The sequence below is a fragment of the Amphiura filiformis genome, chromosome 19 (genome assembly GCF_039555335.1).
Source record: "Amphiura filiformis chromosome 19, Afil_fr2py, whole genome shotgun sequence".
Lineage (NCBI taxonomy): Eukaryota > Metazoa > Echinodermata > Ophiuroidea > Amphilepidida > Amphiuridae > Amphiura > Amphiura filiformis.
Window position 1 is genome coordinate 25,407,436 of NC_092646.1, and position 20,840 is coordinate 25,428,275.

General features: G+C 35.8%; 1 protein-coding gene across 2 annotated transcripts; it reads left to right on the top strand.

Annotated features, from left to right (window-relative positions):
* Positions 1-1,068: 1,068 nt before the first annotated feature.
* Positions 1,069-20,615, top strand: LOC140141107 (uncharacterized). 2 transcript variants are annotated; one of them, XM_072162891.1, is made up of 14 exons: positions 1,069-1,196; positions 4,918-5,002; positions 6,043-6,116; positions 7,208-7,324; positions 9,033-9,201; positions 9,937-10,053; positions 11,162-11,256; positions 11,875-11,903; positions 12,547-12,639; positions 13,806-14,029; positions 14,850-14,960; positions 16,235-16,291; positions 17,331-17,443; positions 18,580-20,615. In XM_072162891.1, the coding sequence occupies exons 2-14, from the start codon at positions 4,963-4,965 to the stop codon at positions 18,712-18,714; spliced, it is 1,374 nt and encodes a 457-aa protein (XP_072018992.1). In that variant the 5' UTR covers positions 1,069-1,196; positions 4,918-4,962; the 3' UTR covers positions 18,715-20,615. The 2 variants fall into 2 exon arrangements, with proteins under 2 accessions (XP_072018992.1, XP_072018993.1); XM_072162892.1 differs by having other exon boundaries at positions 4,937-5,002.
* Positions 20,616-20,840: the final 225 nt, after the last annotated feature.

Consider the following 20,840-nt stretch of genomic DNA (forward strand, 5'->3'; position numbering starts at 1 on the left):
ATTCGAAATATGTTGAAGCTTTCTAAATGAAGTTAATTGACAAAAAATACGGTGCTTGAATGTAGTAGAAAATTCACTGAAAAAAGTCTTTTGATGACTTTTTACTGAGACAAATGCGCAGTTTGGTAGAGCCGGTCTGGTGATCCTGAATTTTTTTCACCGGCTGTCATTTATGTTTGGTAAAAACCTTTCTCAAAATTTAGTAGGCCTATAGGCCTAATATTGTTGTGTAATCAGCAGAGAGAATAAATGGGAACATCGTCGATGTATTTATTTTCGTTTATATATAAAATAAATAATAGAGGTCCAAGAATTTAACCTTGTGATACACCTCAACTTATATTTTAAAAACTTTACTTTAAAAAGTTAATTAACATAATTAATTTACCTTTTTCAAAATTTTGGCATAATATCATAATCGTAAGGACAACTTGTTGTTTCTTTTTAGTATTTCATTTATAATGTCAATTCACTTGTTGAAAGTGGTTCACTATTGTTTTGCAAAATGTTAATTAGAAAAGAAATTGATTTGAGTTATTTACAAGAGTAAACGTAAATTCGTTTAATTAACTTTTTTTAATTACCTACAGCTCGATGAAAGTACACACCGACTTCAATATCATAATGTGTATCTTTGTCCCACTGAGGGCCATGTCCCACTAGGGCCAAAAATGTATGACCCTAGTTTAGGCCTATATTTGGGACCCCCCCCCCCCCTCCGAAGAAAATGATAGCCCCTTAAAATAGCCCCTGGTGTGCAGGCAAGTAAACATGTTGATAAGGGTTTTTGTTTGCATAGTGTTGTTGTTTTTTGTTGTTGTTTTTTGGGGGGGTTGGTTTTTTTGTTTGTTTGTTTGTTTGTTTTTATTTTGTTTTTTGCTTTTGTTATTTGTTTTTGTTTGTTATGTTTGTTTTTGATATATTATCCGGGCATCGTGTTGGACTGCGAAAATTCCGGGTAAAAATTAATCTTCATTGTTCTGTGTTTAGTTAGATTGGGTTTAGAAAGATTAGTGTTGTGCGCCCTTATTTTTCGACATTCATACGAGCTGTCTGTAATATAATTGATCGTGTTTGGTGAAAATGGAAATTCTGTTGCCACTTTCGCCCTAATTATATCAATATTTCTAGCTTCCATTGTTCTTGGATTCAATTCACCTTAACAAGATACCTTTATAACAATACTGGAGTTACTGGTAAGCATGTTTCAATGAGCTACGTGTGTGATTTTAGGCAATAATTTGGTTAAGCTTAACAGTCTAACAGACAATCGTTTAAACAAACATTAGGTATTAGCTCGTTGACAACATGGACAACGAGCCAATGTTTGTTTAATGAATGACCTGCGACGAATCCTTGTTGAAGAATGGAATTCCATCCCACAGTAACGTGTAACCCCGCGTGTAACCAGGTCGGTGAGTAGCATGGGGAGAAGGTGCCTGACTATTGCGGCGGCCGGTGGATTTTTCCACAGGCTGCTATATTGAAGTTAGTGGCTAGCGTTGTTTAGAGCACAGAATAATGGTCAATTTGGCCAATTCTGTTTGAGACCCCACTACATTCACAAGGCGCGTACTCAGCCGTGAAAAGTGTTATCGTTTCAAATGGGGTGTCATTGTAAAGGGGAGTATTGTAGCTATCCAGTGATATGCAACATGAATATGTCACAAATATTGGAGATACAGATGCTTGAAAAAACTTTCCAAACTTTTGTTGAGGAGTTTTATATGCACAAACAAGTACATGTATACGGCCCATCGAATGCAAAAAGTATAAACGTTTTAAAATTGAGCTCATTTGTTTAATTAAGATAGTGCTAGATACAACATTGTAATACTTGTAACTAAAATGGATGAAATCAAATAGAAATAAAAAAATATTGAAATCGTCAGCGATTTTTCAAAGTCCAGTTTTATTTGACCCTGTGCTAGGGATGTTCATAAAATTTTGAAGTTCAATATTTTTAGCTGAAAATTACTTAAACAATAAGGGGTCAATCATGTTTCTAGTGCATACATACTTTTGAAGTTACAGACAAAAATAGTGTCATCAAATTGCCCAAAATTTTGTGTGTGAAATTGTGACAGCAGGCATATGGGTAAAGTCAAAAATAATGGCACCGTTTGGTTTTTGATGCCTACTGTGCAAATGAAAAAGACCAGCAAAAAAATCCATCTTTCAAAAAGTGTGTTATGATTTTCTCTTTAACCACAGCAATTTGTAGTGTCATAGCTGTCATGTAAAAAATAATATGCCCAATTTTCTTCCCCATAGGGTCAGGAGTGTTACACTTTAGCATGACAAGAAAAGAGGTACTTGTTTTTTAATCATGCACTGTAAAAATATACAAGTTGCAAAAGTGTTGCATGGGTTTTCATGGCATTTTGTGAAGTGTCTGCTATTATTAAGTACCAAATTCTTTCACATTAGTCGCAGTAATATAGTCTACTTAGGAACATGTGAAGACTTCATGGTGCGAAAAATAAAATATGTTCCAAAAATCACTTCTGGCCAGATTGTGTAGCATTGTAAGGTTATGATGACAGTAATAATCTATTTCAGTCTGTTTAAAGTAAAAGCAACATTTGGGCCAAACTTGGAAAAAAATAAAACTTGCATGATATCAAAACCGTTTTCTTTTTAGAGCGGGTTGAAAAGAGAAATTCTGTCTCGTCAGGAGTGTTACATCAGAATTCAACTTGATTTTTTTCATACACCAAGTTGGCAATATTTATACATTACTTTTTATTTTATTAGTGCATTGGGATAGGAACTCAAAAACAAGAAAAATATTTGCCATTGCTTGAACATGTTTGCTACAGCTATCTATATAGTCAATGTCAGGAGTGTTACACAGAATTAATTAATTGGCAATAATTCAAATTTCTGAAGAAATTACCAGTCTGTTGGTGTTCTTTTAGCCCTGAAACTATATTCCTGAAGCCAAACTGCTGCAATCATGATGTAAAGACCTTCATATTCAAGAAATATGTACATAAAAACATCGTTTTCATAGCTCGACCAAAATGTTACACTCCTGACAATCAATTGTAAGTAATATAGGCTCAACAATAAAATTGAACTGATGTAATTCAATTTTTTGCCCCTTTTTAAGATAGCCATAGATAGTGTCACCAAAAAATTACAAAAACTACTTTAGAAAATGTGATTTGCAAATTTATATATTTGAGGCTATACAGTTACTGTAGCAAAGTGTCAGGAGTGTTACAAAAACATGTAAGCTGGGCTCGAAAAACAAAAATGAATGTAAATCACCTAAATTCTGTGCCTTTTTTGAGAGGGCCATAGATGTTGTCAACAAAAAATTGCAAAGACTGTTTTAGAAAATGTAGTTTATAAAATATTTCAGGCCATACAAGTAGTGTACAGTGTCAGGAGTGTTACACAACTGTACTACTTTGATGGATCCTTACATCAATTTGAAGAACAATGTGATGCTAAAAACTTCAACACAGTTTTTGCACATCATATTGCATGAGATAAACTTAAACAGAAAATAATTCAAAATGTTTCTTTTGACAAATAAAAACTTTTGTTCATGATTTCCACAAATTTTTAGGTGTTCAAATGAAAATTTTAATTTTTTTTCCAAAACTTTGTTTCTTTGACAAAAATTCTACATGACTATTTTAGTATAGTGTCTAAGCAATTAATTAAAACTAAAAGAATTACATATTTGCATAATTTTGTCAAAATATAACAAGGAATGACATGGATCTTTTGTGTTATGTTTCTGAGGATTTTGGACTACTTTAGCCTATAAACCAGTTGAAAAAAAAATTTAGTAATATTACTGAAGTAATTTTTTTATTTTTTCTTGAATTTAGATATGTTTTGCTTACAATAAGACAATAATTACATCTCTGAACACTGTTTGTAATTTTGACACTTTTGTCACACTTTGGTGCCATTATTTCTGATTATACATGTACAATGCACACTACTGTATGTGACCCCAGATGACCTCCTATTCTTTACTGTAAGAAAGCTGTTTTGGATGGTCTTGGTCGACTTGGTGGAACATGGATTGCACTATGTGATAGTTTATGAATCCAGTATCATGCCAGTACCAACATAAACTCGCCCTCCCAACATGGGAGGGCGAGTTAGCGCAGCGGTAATTCCTCGCTTTGCACCACTGAGGTCCCGGGTTCAAGCCCGGGCGCGCCCAAGGACTCATGTGCACTTGGTTTATCCCGATTCCATGCTCGCTCTCGCAGGTTTTCTCCGGGATCTCCGGTTTCCTCCTGTACCGCAAAAATTGGTGATTAGTTGTTTGGTTATCAAAAACTTCCTTCACCCAATGGAATTTGGGGAGCTGCACAGATAATTGGTGGATGTTACAATCTAAATGCGGATAGGTGTGCGCCGTTCGGCAGCAACCTAGTTGATGCGATCTGATTGTGATGATTCACCATTGCAGCGAAATTACAGCACTTTGAGTCCTCTAAGATCTGGAGAAAGGCGCTTTATAAATCCAAAATTTAATTTAATTAATTAATAAGTCAACATCACTTAGGTTTTGGTTGTCAAAATTAATTTTTAGTGATTTTCTCCATTGAGCCCCACAGTGAAGCCATTTTTGGACCGTACATGCACATTCCACTTCCCTATGGACGAATAACGCCACCTATAGTGTGTGATGTGAGCTAGCCTACCTGTGCTTTCGCGGCCGGCCATTTTTTTGCAAGTGGATCCACTTTTTTGAACCCATACGGTGATTTATTCTCAAAAGAAAATACACACTATAAATGATTTAATATATTTGTTAAATAATAAGTACAGACTTCAATGACTTATAGATGCCAACCTTCATTACCAAAGTTAGCTTCAAGTTTGGTAATGAAACATCTATTTACTATAATACATGACTTGAATGTTGTTATATCTTTTTAGTCTGTTGGTTTGTATGAAGAATGCAAGTAGACCTCTCCAATCAAGATGACTGATGCTAGCAAAGACTTGTGTGCTGAAAATGCAGGTATTTCAGTTCAAGAAAATCATATTTTGTGTAACTTTAAAATCAAATTATTTGTTTTAAGTGTTTACCAGGCTGTTCAAGTTCTTGGCAGATTTCTCTTTGCTTTTGTTCACAGCTTATACATCAACAAAGCAGTGATCTGTCATACTGTTAGACATTTTGTCGGGTGCATTACATAGTGATGGATGTCAAACCCAGGGTGTATTACATAGTGACGGATGTTGATCACAAATTTATCAAAAATGGGCATGGGGAAAATGTTCAGTACATGTAGGTCAATTGTACTGGTCATAGATTATAAACTTGCCATTAATGTTCAGCAATTCATGTGTCTATAAGTAAACCCTTGAAAGTTGAAAGATATTTTCAAAATGTTAAAATGTTGTAAAATCTTACATCTCACATATGTAACAGATTGTCAAAGTTATCTGTCACTATGTCTTGCACAATTATTTTGAGAGCTCAGTATCCGTCACTATGGAATTTACCGTACCCCCAGTACCGTAAAGTGTAGATCCGTTTTAATTGCACATTTATACATTTATTTATACCGTATTAATTTTTAAAAATGGCTCAGGATTCTGACTTGTATAATGGAATAATTTCCACAAAATCCTTATTCCAATGATCAAATTTGATTTGCAGGTTAAAATTGAATTCGGACGTGGCTAACCGGCATGGACTGGAGCCGACCGGCATTTAACTTTTTTTTCAATTATAAGAATTTTTTTCTGCTTGTTTTTCCCCACAAATGATTAATTCATCTTAAAAAGAGTAAAAAACCAAAAAAAAACCCAACTATTCCCGGATCCCTCATGTACAAAAGGATTGTGCCCCGAGCAAGCACTCAATATAATAGTAAAATTAGCCAGCACTCAACTTGGGCTACCTACATGTATAACCCAAGCTAACATTGTGATTTTTCAGTGTACTACATGTAGCTGTGATTGCTAATTATGATAATGTAGCATAATTGATACCGAGTTTTTTCAGTCTTTGTGTTTCATATGAAAATATTTCACTATTTAATACGTTTACAGGTGCAGGTCATGGAAAGAGAGACTTTGGATCATTCTACTCATCCAATGTGGAGGAACTCATCAATATGCCAGAGGTAAAGTTTGTTCCGCTTATATAAGGTGGAAATTATTCGGCTTTTGTTACTGTGTGCATAAATAATAAAGTCCCAACTCACGCTCGCGTAAATTCACATAAGCGTGCGCTATAGTCACGCATTACGCAACGCACAACTAGCGTAAGCACTGTGACCAACAGCGTGCACGCCATTCTATATCAATACACAGTGTTATGATCGAGTCTTATATTTTCCGCCTTATATAAGCCGAACAAACTTAAGTTATGTTTGATTGTATAAAGTAGCTAGGAATTAATACTGAAAATATCAGAGTAACATAGAATATCACCAGAGCAGAATAAACGATGGTTTCTTTTGTTCTTAAAAGAGGTTAAAAAACAGTTTACTTTTCTAAACCGGCATGACCGGTCATAATTAGGCTTCTTGTTAAGTAGATTATTCAGGTTGTAAATTTATTTCTTTAAAACAATGATCTACCCCAGAGCAGTTGTGGAAGACAGGCGAAAAAAATTTGTTTAGGCCAGTAATTATCCATACAAGTGGCCAACTCATTTCAGTGAATGAATGAATGAATTAGTGCTCAAGATTTAATGGGTGGCTAATCATTTGCCAATTTGCTCATTCCAATGTCTGGATAACAAAATTACTCATCTCTGTGATGTTTTTTCAGTGTTTCTTTCTATTAAAAACCTGTGATCTGATCGAAAACCTCTTCCACCTGATGATTTACCTCATTGTTAATAAGATTTTGGTGTAATTTTTCTCATTACCATCCTGAAATTTGACGTTCCAATTCAATACATTTCTGAAGAAATAGTGAAAAAAACATCACTTATCTTGAAATTATTTTTATTTCTGGGGAACTGACACAAAATTTTCCTACAAAATTAAAAATACCCAACCATTTCTTGTGTATTTCTGTATATTTTCCTTGAAATTGACAAAATCCCCTGGAACATAGTTCTTGTGTTCCTTTTTTTTTTTTTTTTTTTTGGTGTGGGGCAGACATAGCCCTTGTTCTAGTCATAGTACAATTGTTGTATGCATTTTTATGAAACACATATTCAAGCACATCAAATTCAGCTTTTAATATTTTCTTACCTTTTCAGGATGAATATATTCCACCAGAATTCCCCTTTACTTTCCCATCATATGACGTATACAAATCATCAAAAACAGCACCACCGCTTGGCAGAAAAATGAGACGTAAGCACTACTTCCTTGAGGTAAGTGGCTATTGAACCAAATGTGAATTGGATCATGTAGGAAGACCAACTGAACATTGGGAATTTGACCAAATCGTTATTGGACTCTGTGGCAAATTGGACAAAGTGGCAGTTAGACATTCATGACATTGTGGTAATAGAGGTTATCTGTGTTCTATAAGCTGCATATCCTATCAACGACTGCTATACCTTGTTTAGGACTTTCAAAAGAAGTACCTGCATGTGTAACCATGACTGTTTCAAAATAGCTCAAAATAGCCCGCCAAGAGTCATGCAGGGTAACTCCGAGGTCATGCATTGGATTGGTTTGAATAAGGAATACTACGGGAATCCGCGCCTTTTGTTAGAAGTCACACATGAGTAAAGTGGATAACCTCTATTGGAGTAAGTGATAAGTGGACTAAGCATTAAATGGACCACATGACTTCAACAGCTTAACCTTTTACCTGAACTGGAACTCCAATATTATAGGGCTGTTGTCGACAGTATTGTTGACAAAGCAATTTTCCCGATTGTCGACAAGCATCAGGGGCGGATTTAGAGGGGGGCGCACCCAGTGCGCGCCTCTCTTTTTTTTGCAGATCGGCGTCTGACCCTGTGTATTTTTGCAGAGCAGCGCCTGACTTTGAGTGGGCGCCAGGCCGCGATTATTTTTTTCGTACATTTTTTCTGTTTTTCATATTCAAACTTGGAATAAAGCAAAACTCACTGAAAAAATAAGATTTTTTGAAATATCAATTGATTTTACACGTATGCGTTACAAATATGATGTACGAAAAAAATAATCGTCATGGCGGTGGCTCTGCGCCTCCCTCCTGGATCCACCCCTGAGCATGGACTATTGTCGACAAAGGCTAGTAAAAATATTAGAGATAAGCTTAATATCCCAAGTATTTACCATGAAATAAAAAAAAAAGGAATAATTAAGCACAAGATGACTAATAGATGATTAATAGATGAATAATTAATAATTAATAATTAATAGATGAATAATTAAGCACAAGATGATTAATAGACTTCATTTTGTATTACCGATGTGATAACATGTAATTGACAGTAATATTTTGATGTAAATAAACAACACTAAACGTGGTCTTTGCTTTGTCAACAACTTGCGGACATCGGATCTTTGACGATTGTCGACAATGAAAATTCGAATCAACAACAGCCCTACAATGGTATCATGTGAAATAATTGTATGAAGTATATTCTAGTTTTGCCCATCGTTTCTCTGTATAACCCGTACCTACTCTAATAGACCATACAAAACAATACAGCACACATTTGAAGTGACTGCAAAACCATGCATCCCTGGTGATCCAATTGTGTCATCCTCTCAAAGTACATAGGGATGAAACTGTTGACCAGACGATGGTCCTACACATGGCTTTCTATCCCCAGTCTGTGGCACCCAAGAGTTCAGTGGCTCAAAACCAGGGTGGGGAAAACAAGGTCTCTCTTTATCTTCTTTCTTCCTCCCTTCCTACTTTCCTTACACTAAAAGCAGAAAAGACATTAGGGTTAATATAAGGATTATATATTTATAAATCATAGAGCAGTTGCTTTACTTGTCTCATATTTGGTGCATTGTTAAAGGAAACTGTTGTAATGTTACAGCTACTGAAATTTTTAACCTAAACTGTATACTTAAATAAAACAAATAGATGAAGTGAAGTATAATTATGCATATCCTTTCTTCATTTAATAGGAGGATTGTACATTCCTAAATCATGGAGCATTTGGTGCATCATTAAAGGAAGCCGTTCTAGTGGCACAGCAATGGCAGGCTTATATTGAGAAGCAACCACTCAGATTCTTTGATAGGGAGGTACTGATACACCTGATTTACATCACTAGGAGAATGGCAAAATTTGTTGGTAAGTATAAGCTAAAATTGGCTATTCCATTTAAAATCCACACTACCACTGTGGAAGATTTAGGTGAAGTCTTCCACAGAGGGAGTCTGAGTTTCGAAGAGAATGTACAAATTGGGTAACTTCCATTTGAAATACACACTCCAGTTGTGGAAGATATAGATAAAGCCATAATACAGGGGGAGTATGGGTTTCAAAAAGATTAACTCTGACCAAATCAATTTGAAAAACATGCTTCTCCTGTGAAGGTATTTCCAAAATCTTCCATAGGGGTAGTGTGGATTTCAACTGGAATAGCCCAACGTGTCTGTTTGTTTGTTATATCACTTGTTTTTCATAAATTGATACTTTTCTGATCTATAACACCCTCAGGTACATTACCAGGCAAGTGTTTCTGATCCCAGAGAAATTGATCTTGGTGGGAAGAGAAGCACCACATGATCCAGAGAGGGTTGTGGCAACATATATTTTCAATCTTTGTATCCTGTTTTCACCTGAAATATATTCATTTGAGGGGACAGTCTGTCTGCCCCATATGCCACCTCTCTGGTTACATCCCTAGTATATATGCCTTAGTTTTTTTGTATAGTGTAATTTCATCTACTTAATTTATTTTGATTAGTTAATATTATATAATTAACCAATCAGCGACACTGTTAGAAAGGCAGTAATGCCAATGGGGTTAAAACATGAATCTGTAAAGCAGTATTTTTCATTTGTGTTTATTTCCCCATGCAGGTTGCCATCCGGGTGAACTAGCACTTGTTCCTAATGTAACATCAGCTATGAATGCAGTCATCAAAAATCTAGACATCAAACAGGGAGATAATATATACTATCTGAATGTGACATATGGTAAGTTGTGTCACATACTTCACTGATTCCAGAAAATGCACAGGCTTTTCACAAGTAAGCAATATTTACACTACCAGATCCCTATTACGGCCACTTGCACAGGTGCACCATTGCCAAGATACTTGGCTGGTACTTTGCCGTATGAAGGCTACCAGTGCAGTATCACTGCAGCTGGTGGGTCCTATGCAGTAGCAGCATTGGTTTTGTGTAGCTACTCTAGCTGTGTGTACCAGTCAGGTACCTTGGCAATGGTGTACCTAACCTGTGCAGGTAACCGCAATAGGAATCTTGTAATGTATGTTATTTGCGGTAGATGTGAAAGTTCAAGCTTTCCTTCACATTATCATGCTTTCAGCATGTCCTCTACAATCTATATATTCACCTTAACGTGATACAAAATTCAAAGAAGAATTCTTTTGTTTTTGAACATGTACAATGAACCAGATCTCCTTTTCATATCTGGCAACTTTCCACTCATTTTGTGAGAACAGGTCTCATTTGGTAAAGTAGTTACTGGTCGTAAAGTATTAATGGCCTAAAATTGCATAAATCAGTCTGATCTAGAATGTGTCCCATCAGATGGATAGTTACTTCTGAAATGTCAACCAATAACAAAGGATATCTGCCACTGGTGTGCTGGTAGTGATGATATACAACCCTGCTTTGACGGTTAGACACATCAGTATCCAATATGACATTTTGTGAATTTTACTTTTGATTTAAACTTAAACATTTCTGAATGATTACATTATTAGCACATCTATGGTCAAGAAATGCCAAAATTTGACTACTTGATGAATACAGGCTGTATCAAAATGGTTGGTATCTATCAGTTTCCAGTGATATGGACATGACTGGCACATCAAAATGCCACATAGGATTCACATACTTTGTTGATTAATGTCATAAACAGTCATATAAATATATATTGTGATTTTTTTCAAGAAGACTCTGAGCTGCATTTGGAAGAAGCAGACTTTTCAATAACCATCTAAACTGACAGGTACCAATCATTTTGATATATCCTGTAATATTATGATTATTGATGTAGGATAGTGAGATAATTACAGAATTGAATTTTAAATGGGGGTCTTTTTCACCTTAACAGGTTCAGTGAAGACTCTGATAAAGCACACAGCCAAAGAGAAAGGAGCAACTATTCAGGAGGAGACAATAGAATTTCCTATCCAATCAAAGCAACAGGTAAATTAGATTTCAAACTATTTCAGTAAATATAAATGACAAGCTTGTAATTTTTCTGTTTCACTGATTTTTCTTCAGATTTTCTTAAAGCCAAATTGATAGCAAAACAATTGTTTTTGGTAATATACATGGTGTTAAACTCGGTTTCAGAGAAGAAAGGCAGTCCCTTGCTTAGATTGACGCGAGTGCCCTGTTAATGAGCGACATTTTTTTGCGCCGACCAACGTTTTGACGCGTAATCGACCAGTCAGATTACCGCTTCTGTTGTTATGATTGTCATACATTTGAATCAGCCAATCAGAACCCCACTTCCTTGTCTACACTGTGCAAGCTCTCAAAATAAAAAGCAAGTGCCGTTCTTCTTTGACAGAAACTGTAGATCGTACAATGTATCAATAATTCAGCCCAAATTATCAAACAGCGACATGAACATTAACGTGTTTAGATCCAAATGAACATTCAGTTTTCAATTAGAAAACCTCAAACACACTGAAAATGCAGTTTTTTCAAACATAATTTGAACATTACAAAGTGGGAAAAATTATGGCTCATAGCAAATATAATCGTGTCCTTGTACTGTGATAATGTAAAAACTGTTTTTTGGTTTTTTGTCTACAGATAATAAACCTTGTCAAGAACACATTAAGGTAAGATATATAATGATGTAACCATTCACTGGCAACAGCCAAAGTCTAGAAAACTACACTGTTGTCCATCATTGGCCATATATGTCCAGACATCCAATTAAATTAGGCCAAAAATTATAGATATACAATGACCCATGCTTTCTATGCAGTGGTGTTTCTTGCACATATTCATTTTTATTTCATATGCTTAACAAATGGCCTTTCGGGTTTGTTCAAAAGATGCTGATGTGATCAATTGTCGTCACGCTGATGTGCACATCATTACTGTATGCAAGGCTTTGGAGATGGGCAGTATTAAATGATGTTGGCTATAACATCGGCGTGACGTCAAATGATAACATCAGGGGTCTAAAAAAAGCGCAGTGATATATAGTATGCAATATGCACAGGCACAATCCCTAGATGTTGGTCCACAAGCCTCAGGATCAGCCAGGATCAGCTCCCTGAGTTTCCTGCGGGTTACAAAGCAAAGGCTTATGGGATTGACTAAAATGTGACTTTTTACAACAGTTGGCCTCCATCTTGATTATTGGGATGCACCGGACAAAATTCACTAAAGACTCTATTTATCATCTGTTTTATAATCAAGTAAAATAGTATTTTGGAGTTTAATCAATATGTTGTTATTTTTTATTCTAAACAGGAAAGGTACAAAGCTAGCAGTATTTGATCACATTCCAAGTAACACACCATTCATTCAACCATTGCAGGAATTAATTCATATATGTCACGAACGGTAAGATGGATTTTTAAAACTTCCATATAAATATTAAATCTCTATTTCCATCCTTCTTTCCTTCCTTCCTTCCATCTTTCCTTCCTTCTTTACTTCTTTCTTTCCTATATACGTGCTGTGCCTCAACATTTATTAACACACAGGCTTTACGTGCACAGTTAACCTATGCACGATCCCGGAACCTAGGATTGATTGCAGATATCAGAACCAGGGATGGTGCTACTGCTCTTTTCGAATAGCTCTGCCACTTAACATGCACAGGGATTACTCTTCTTGAAAACAGGATCAACAGCTTTATGTGACTACCGAACCACGAGGCGTCACACATATACTACCTCAGTATCTCGTCAAATAAACGCCCCCGGGGGCGTTACATTTTCCCAAGGGGGGGGGCATTTATTCAAGGTCAATTTTAGAACAATAAAAAGGCTAAAATGACGATATATGAACTAGAAACACTGACTTCTGGCTCACTTCTGGGTTTCCAATCCAGAATTTCGCCAATTATTGACGCTATTATCGACCATGTGGGGAACTTGGTAAGCTTACTACACAAGATGGCATGGAAATATCAGCATTTTTGAAACATCTTGGTTGAAAAAAGTGGCGGGGGGCATTTATTTGAGGGGGCGACTATTTGACGAAATACGGTATATCTGCATGTTCTGAGTAGTGTATGGGGTGAGAAAAAATTCTACAACTATATTCTGCAAAGTATAACTGAACATAATTGCAGGGTTTCTGACCTTACTGGAACATTTTGGGAGAGGAAGAAAATCTCACCTAAAGGCAGACCCAAGGCTCAAACTCTTTCAGATCGTATTCTCGTGGCTGACAGCACAAATAAACGCTGTAACAGCTTCACCACCTCATCACCAGGGACAGGCGATTTGCGCGGAACTTTCTTTCCGCGCAATTCCGCGCAATTTAGGGATACATGATTTGCACTGAAAAAAAAGTTCCGCGCAATTTGCTATTTTTTTCCGCGCAAATCGCCTGTCCCTGCTCATCACCCACTTTACAATGTATCAAGTTGGTATTAAAGTTGCTTTACAAATGAAAAAATAATAAAAACCATTGGTTTGACAGTTTCAGTGAACTGCAAAATGATGTGACATTTTTGTCTGTAACACTTTATTTAAATATTGCTTGCTTTCCCTTTCCAGGGGTGTTCCAGTACTAGTAGATGGTGCTCATGGGTTAGGTATTCTACCACTCAACCTACATGAGTTAGATGTAGACTACTATACTACCAATTGTCATAAATGGTTCAGCTCTTTCAAAGGATGTGCCTTGCTTTATGTCAAGAAGAGTCTTCAGTCTACTGTAGGGCCATTGATTATCTCACATGGATTTGGACATGGGTTTAATTCAGATTTTATGTGGTCAGGTATGTTTGCTATTAAAGTATATCAAAGTACTAGCATGGTTGGATGTGGTGGTGGCACCAGGATTTTTTTTTCTGGGGCAGGGTGCAAAGTGAATTGTGGGTGCAGAAATAGGAAAAATTACCTTATATTGGATGATTTTGGCCCAAAATAGGGCAATTTTGGTCCAAAATAAGGTGATTTTGATCCAAGTAATGGATTTTCTGTGATTTTTTTTTGTCTTCTTTCTTTTATGAATGAACATAAGATTGTAATAATATTGTTATAAAACCTCAAAATTAATATATATACAGTTAATTTAACATCAAAATTAGATGACAATTATGCCTTTTGAGATACGACAGTATGTGATGCAGACAACGATTTATGGGTTGTATAATACCCAGGGCCCTGACACTCAGTTCATTAGTGTGTTACTGCGTGGAAGCGGCCATATATTGACCCTGTAATCGCGTATCCTGGAACTACCGGCCGCGTAGGCGCACTTGTATGCGCCCTATATGCGTTATTGATCGCGTTGGACGCTTGTGCTGGCGACGTGTTCATTAGCACCCCAGCACCCCATGGCAGCGCCAATACATGTGTCAATTTGTGGTTCGCGTGATCTTTTTTTCAGGCTCTGTAGCGTGCAAATTTAGCTGGTGCGATTTTACGGTCTACCGTGTGGTATACCATCTTGTGTGTAAGGTCTAGCCAAGATGTGCTTGATGGACCTTACATGTAAGAAGAAGAAGACTTACCACTCTGGATAAAAAAGCATATTGTTTAAACATTAAAAGGAACAAGGTACATTGTTTTTACTTGTTATGTTTTGGTTTCCAGGTCTGAGGGATTATAGCCCATTCCTATCATTACATACAGTACTGGATTTTTGGCAGAGTGTTGGAGTACAGAGAATAAGAGACTATGTTTATAAGCTTCGTGAGCAGGCAGGTAAGGTTACTTGAAAAAAAGATACACATCTATAGTCTGTCTCGTTTCAAGTTGAAAGTAAGTTGAAAGCATGTTGGATTTTGCAGTGGCAGATTTGAATTGTGCATGCTAACTTAATCCTGCAGAGCGTGTACATGTAGAAGCGTGTAAAAGCTCAGTTTGTCCATACACTGGCGACATCACATCCATGTAACAAATTCGCCACTATGAAATCCAACACAAAAATATGATACCTTTTTATTACCATAATGAGAATTTTAATTAGCCATCACATCAGGAAATTGAACATGCAATACTCAACCCTATAGAACACACATGGTTCAATGCCAAATGATAGTGAAATTAAATTTGAAGTTAATAATTTATTTTTTGACAGCAATGTACATTTAGAATACAATTTCCAAGCAATATAGCCTAATTCCCAATTACCTGTGATATACGTTGTTAAATTAAACAGTCACTAGTCAGAAGTAGCAGATGCAGGATTCAGATGGTAATTTTTGCAAATTTTTGCAAAAATTTAAAACTATACTAAAAATTTAAATTGAATGAACACAGCTTTCAACAGCTATACGCGATCTGAGCGCGATCTTATTTTAAACTATAACGCAAAGGAACAACCTTGGATACATTAATTATAACCAATCATGAGTGCGTTGGCATGGTTGGATTCACTTTTGTGTTGCGCATTGCACAGTCGCACACATGCTGAGCTATGCTGGTATACATCGCGCAGAATACACAAAAAATCCTTATGCTACATGTCAGGCTGTGTTCATTCAATTGAAATTTCTAGTATAATTAACGTAACAATCACCATATCGGAAAGTGCAATGACCCCAGGACATTTATACACGTAATATTATACTGTAAAAGTAGAAATTTTCGCGAGGTTTTTATTTTCGCGAATTTCGCGAGTGGACATAAAATCGCGAAAATAAAAACTCATGAAAATAACCTTTTGCATTAGGTTTCTATTGTATCAATATCAAAACCGCGAAATTTAATTCTCGCGCAATTGACAAAATCTTCAAAATCGCGAAAATATCTTCTCGCGAAAATATTGACTTTTACAGTAGATCGCACTGCATACTCGCGCTTCAATAAACGTATTCCGCGACGATGCTGTTGCTGCCGTCTACTGTGTGATAGACAGCATGCAGAAACCAATGAAATACAGCGCTAACACGGTAAGCCACAGCCACTGACTAAGAATGGACCTTTAAAATAAGGAAATACAGTCACTTTTAATCTGTATCATTTTTTCATTTCAGCTGAATATCTTGTCAGGAGGTGGAACACAGGACTGATAGCACCAAAAGATATGTTTGGTAAGTTAAGTGATTTACTTTCTGTATAATTATTAGAGGCCCCAGGGAACATGGGACTATTGCACCAAAAGATATGTTTGGTAAGTGTAGTGAATTACTCTGTGTATAATTATTATAGGGCTAAATTTTGTCCAGTTTTATGTTAAATTCCTATAAAAAACTGTTGAAATTTATTTAAAAACACAGTTGAAGTAATTTGGTCTAGAACGAGAAAATGTTGTTTGAAATTCTAAAATCATCCACACATTTTCCAATTGGTGGAATCTATTCACTATTGAACTTGGTTGGAATTTCCAATGTGTTCCTCAGTGGGGGTGTGGTTATCTGGGGGGGTACTCAAGTTTGGTTTGAGTAGGTGTGCTGCCGAGAATTTGAAAGAGGACCCATTTCTTAAGAAATTTGGATCCATCCATATACCAAAAGTCCAAATTTTTGGCCAAGTTTAAGGGGGGTACTACACCCCTGGCCAATTTTGTGCCTATTTTTGCATTTTTCTCAAAAACTATAGCGCATTGGTGCCAGGTAAGATATGTAAATTATAGGGGCAAAGACTACAACTACTGCACTGAAAATTCAGCAACTCAAGGCAAGTAGTTATTGATTTATTGATCAAACATTGGTTTTCCCTCATTTTTAACTGTAACTCCACAACTGTTGCCTGTGCTGAAATAAAATTTCCAGTGCAGTAGTTGTAGTCCTTGCCCCTATAATATACATATCTTACTTGTCACCAATGTGCTATAATTGTTGAGAAAAATGCAAAAATAGACACAAAATTGGGCAGGGGTGAAGTACCCCCTTAACAGAAATTTTCTTAGTTTTTACTAATTTTCCAAAAAACTTGTGAGAAATTCAAAAGGTTTGGTTACAGTTAGGCAAAATTGACACTTCATATACAGAAATTGGCATAAAAATGGGGTCATTGACATACTAAAGGCTGAAATTGTGCTACCCTTGTTTGCAGCACACCCCCATATTATCATCCCCTGCATGATGTATAGAAAAGTTATTCTTTGTTTGCATGCTGTTTCTGTTGCAGGTAGTATGGCTGCTGTGCGTCTTCCATCGATTTTTGTTGATGGAAAACAAACTGTATCTTACAGTGATGCAGAAGTCATCCAGAATAATCTCTACCAGAGATTTAATATTGAGGTGAGTAAATCTTTGCAAAAGGCTAAGATGCCTCATGAATAAATAAAAAAACAATATTTTAAATGTGCAGAGTCTTCAGGCCATATTTTTCCAGTTTTGGTAATTTTGCCTAAGGGGTGGGGTATGAGCATTGGACAGTATTTTTTTGTGGGAAATGAAAACACATCAGGCATCGAATTGCATTCTGAATACGAAGAATGTCCTTCTGATATCAAATAAGTTTTTTGATTTTGATTTTTTGAAATTTGTGATATAATACAAATTTTATGACAAATTATTAAAATTTGATATTTTTTTTAAATTTTTGATATTTAACAGTCCGCGAAGTAAACTTTCTAAATCTAATGTTATGTACTTAAAGTGCATGTAGCTAGGGTGAAAACCTACTATCAATTGAAAATTTTGACCTTTCGTATTGAAGAAAAACTACAGCCTTGGCGGAAATTTGTTGCCACACCTGCACGTTCTGGTGTTAAAAGCACGCAATCGGAGCCAAATATGTGATAGTTTCGTATTATTTTGTATAATAGTTGCAAATGCACATTCAGCTTACACTCGCCTCTTCCCCACCCCCCATTTTTCAATGTTGGGAGACTGTAAATGATGACGATTTTGTCCAAATCAACATTGCAATAGGGGAGCGGGGCAGGATTTTGGCCAATTAACGCTCAGGTGTGGCAACATTTTTCGCCAAGGTTGGGGGGGAAAATCCATATCTTCAATACGAAAGGTCCCAATTTTGAATTGATCGTCAGCTTTTCATCCCAGCTGCATACACTTTAAGTACATATCATTACATTTATTAACTTTACTTCCAGGACTGTTTAATATCGAAAATATCAATTTCTAATCATTTGCCATAAAATGCGTATTATTTCGCGAATTTCAAAAAAAATCCAAATTATTTTACATTCTTTGTATTCGGAATGCAATTTGATATGTCTGATGTGCTCACATGTCCCACAAAAATACCGTCCAAACGTTCATAGCACAGCCCTTAAATAATAGTGCATTGATCTTATAGCAATGAGTCAATATGTATTGCCATTATTGAGTTCTATGCTCCTTCCTTCCACTAAATCCTCAAGAATGTAAATGTTAACATATGTTGTATTTCTCTCCTTTTGCTGGTACAGGTTCCCATCAAGGCAGTACAGGGTCAATTATACGTCAGGATATCATGTCATATACACAATGAGCTCAAAGACTATGAGAACCTTGCAGAAGCTATACTAGTGTTAGCAGCAGAAAGAGTTCAAGGAGTCTTATGAAACAGAATCATGTCCAGTGCTGTTGAAATCTCTCGAGTGCGTAACCTTTGTGAATTTGATTCTCGAAATGTTCTAATTACATGGTGTCCAAAAAACTAGATAATAGATGGACAACTCTCATAAATGAACAAATAAATCACCTCATTGGGTGAAAAATCGGGAATGTATGTTAGATTTATGACCAGCTGCAACAAAATAAGTACCATACTGTAATAGATTAATAATAAGCAGACAGAACACCAACTGGCAAAGTCCAGTATCATCTGTTAATGTTTGTGACTCAACGGTGACATGAGGTGACATGAGGTGACAATGATATACAAAGGCAAGGCACTGTTCTGTCGATATGTTTAAGAGAACAGTATATGACCACTTCACTTTTCAAAAGTCTTATTGCTCTTTATCTAAATTTGATGCAGGTATATATGCTCTTGTCGACTGCTATATGTCTCTTTTTACATAATAGCTATAGCAATAAATACCACTCATCTCCAGTGGAGGTCATTTTAAATCATGCTCAAGTCACATGGTTTAGCAATAAATAACATTCCTTAAACCATAATTTATGACTTGGGGATGATTTGAAGTGACCTCTACTTGAGATGATTCTGGTATTTATTCCTAGCCATTATGTAAAAATATGTGACACAATCTGGTCCATGGGGGCCAAAGGCGGCAAATTTGACACTGAGATAAAGGTAAAAATATGGAGTAAAAAACAATAAAATACATAATACTTGACAGTAAAAAACTTCATAACTTTAGAACCAAGCATGCTAGACTCAATTTTCAAAAATGCCTCCTTTGGCCCCCATGGTCCAGATTGTGTGACATATAAGGATGTGTGGTCGGGCAAAGAACAGTAACAAATGTTGACTATGTTTAGTACATGACACGCCACATTGAAACTGTTGCTTAAAATGTAATAACAGGCTATTATGTTACTAGTCTCTTTTTTAACATATCGCACCAACAAGCCAAGTATAATGTCACAAATGTCATTAACCTCGACAGACTTTCATTTTTGACAAAGTTTATTACACAGTGTAATTTATCAATATATGCCTTTCCTTGAATCAAATAATTCCTACAAGTATATGATTCTTATTTTTGGGATTCTTACCTGCAAATTCAAGTACATTCTATGAATATAGCCTAATATTAAAAAAATAAAAAGTAATTCATATACTAAATTATGTTATTATCGCTATAAGAATTTCCAGAGCTTCATTCTGTAAATTCAGAATAAGCACCCATACATAATCTTATGATCGAAAAGGGGCGTCACTTATCTCCAAAAATTTATCCAGAGTAGAATTTGTACACTTTTAATCAGGTGGAGGATAAATTTCATTTTGTAATGATATGTCCTTACTATACCCACGAGGGCCTATCACCGTTGACACTGTGCAGTCTTGTTCCTGTTCACCGAACCAGAAATTACCCATCATGCAATGCTAGTTTGCCGAATAGTCGCGTCCATTAAGTTCCTCGTGGTGACGTCATCCCGCTTGGGATTGATACAAAATACAGGTTGTTCTGTCTAGGTATGAGACTACCAGGCCAGTTTGTGTTTCTAAATTTTATTTTACAGTCAAATAAATTAATTGCAAAAAACCCGAATTAAATCGACCTAAAAATAAGCGAGATACGATGTTTTATATATGGCATATTTTTTACACAAAAAATTTATATTTTGACTGTTTTCAAAGAAATTTAGATTTATACCAATAATAATCCAAACTTTTTATTTCAATACCATAAACATTGACTGTCGTGCTCATTAAAACTAGAAACAAACATTTAAATAGGAATCTATTCTTTATGCAAATCACACATTGCTTTAAGATTAATGTATCTTTCTTTTTGTAACCATTTGTACTTGTATCTTTAATATATTAACTATAGCAGTTTGTTTGATGAATGTTAATAAAATATTGATTGATTGATTGATTGATTGATTGATTGATTGATTAATTAATTGATTGATATTGTGATACTGGAGTGTGTAGTTACTATTCGTGGTCACCTAACATTGGGACTACGCCTGGGTATAGAGGCCTTGAATGTGACGTATCATCCCGTAAATATGGCAGACTACTCAAATGCATTCAACAAAAGCATGA

Excerpts from the sequence above, each read along its gene's own strand:
- LOC140141107 (XM_072162891.1), top strand. The coding sequence starts at position 4,963 with ATGACTGATGCTAGCAAAGACTTGTGTGCTGAAAATGCAG. Across the intron at positions 9,202-9,936 it reads GAGAATGGCAAAATTTGTTG|GTTGCCATCCGGGTGAACTA; the intron begins GTAAGTATAAGC and ends TTCCCCATGCAG. Across the intron at positions 16,292-17,330 it reads AGCACCAAAAGATATGTTTG|GTAGTATGGCTGCTGTGCGT; the intron begins GTAAGTTAAGTG and ends TTTCTGTTGCAG.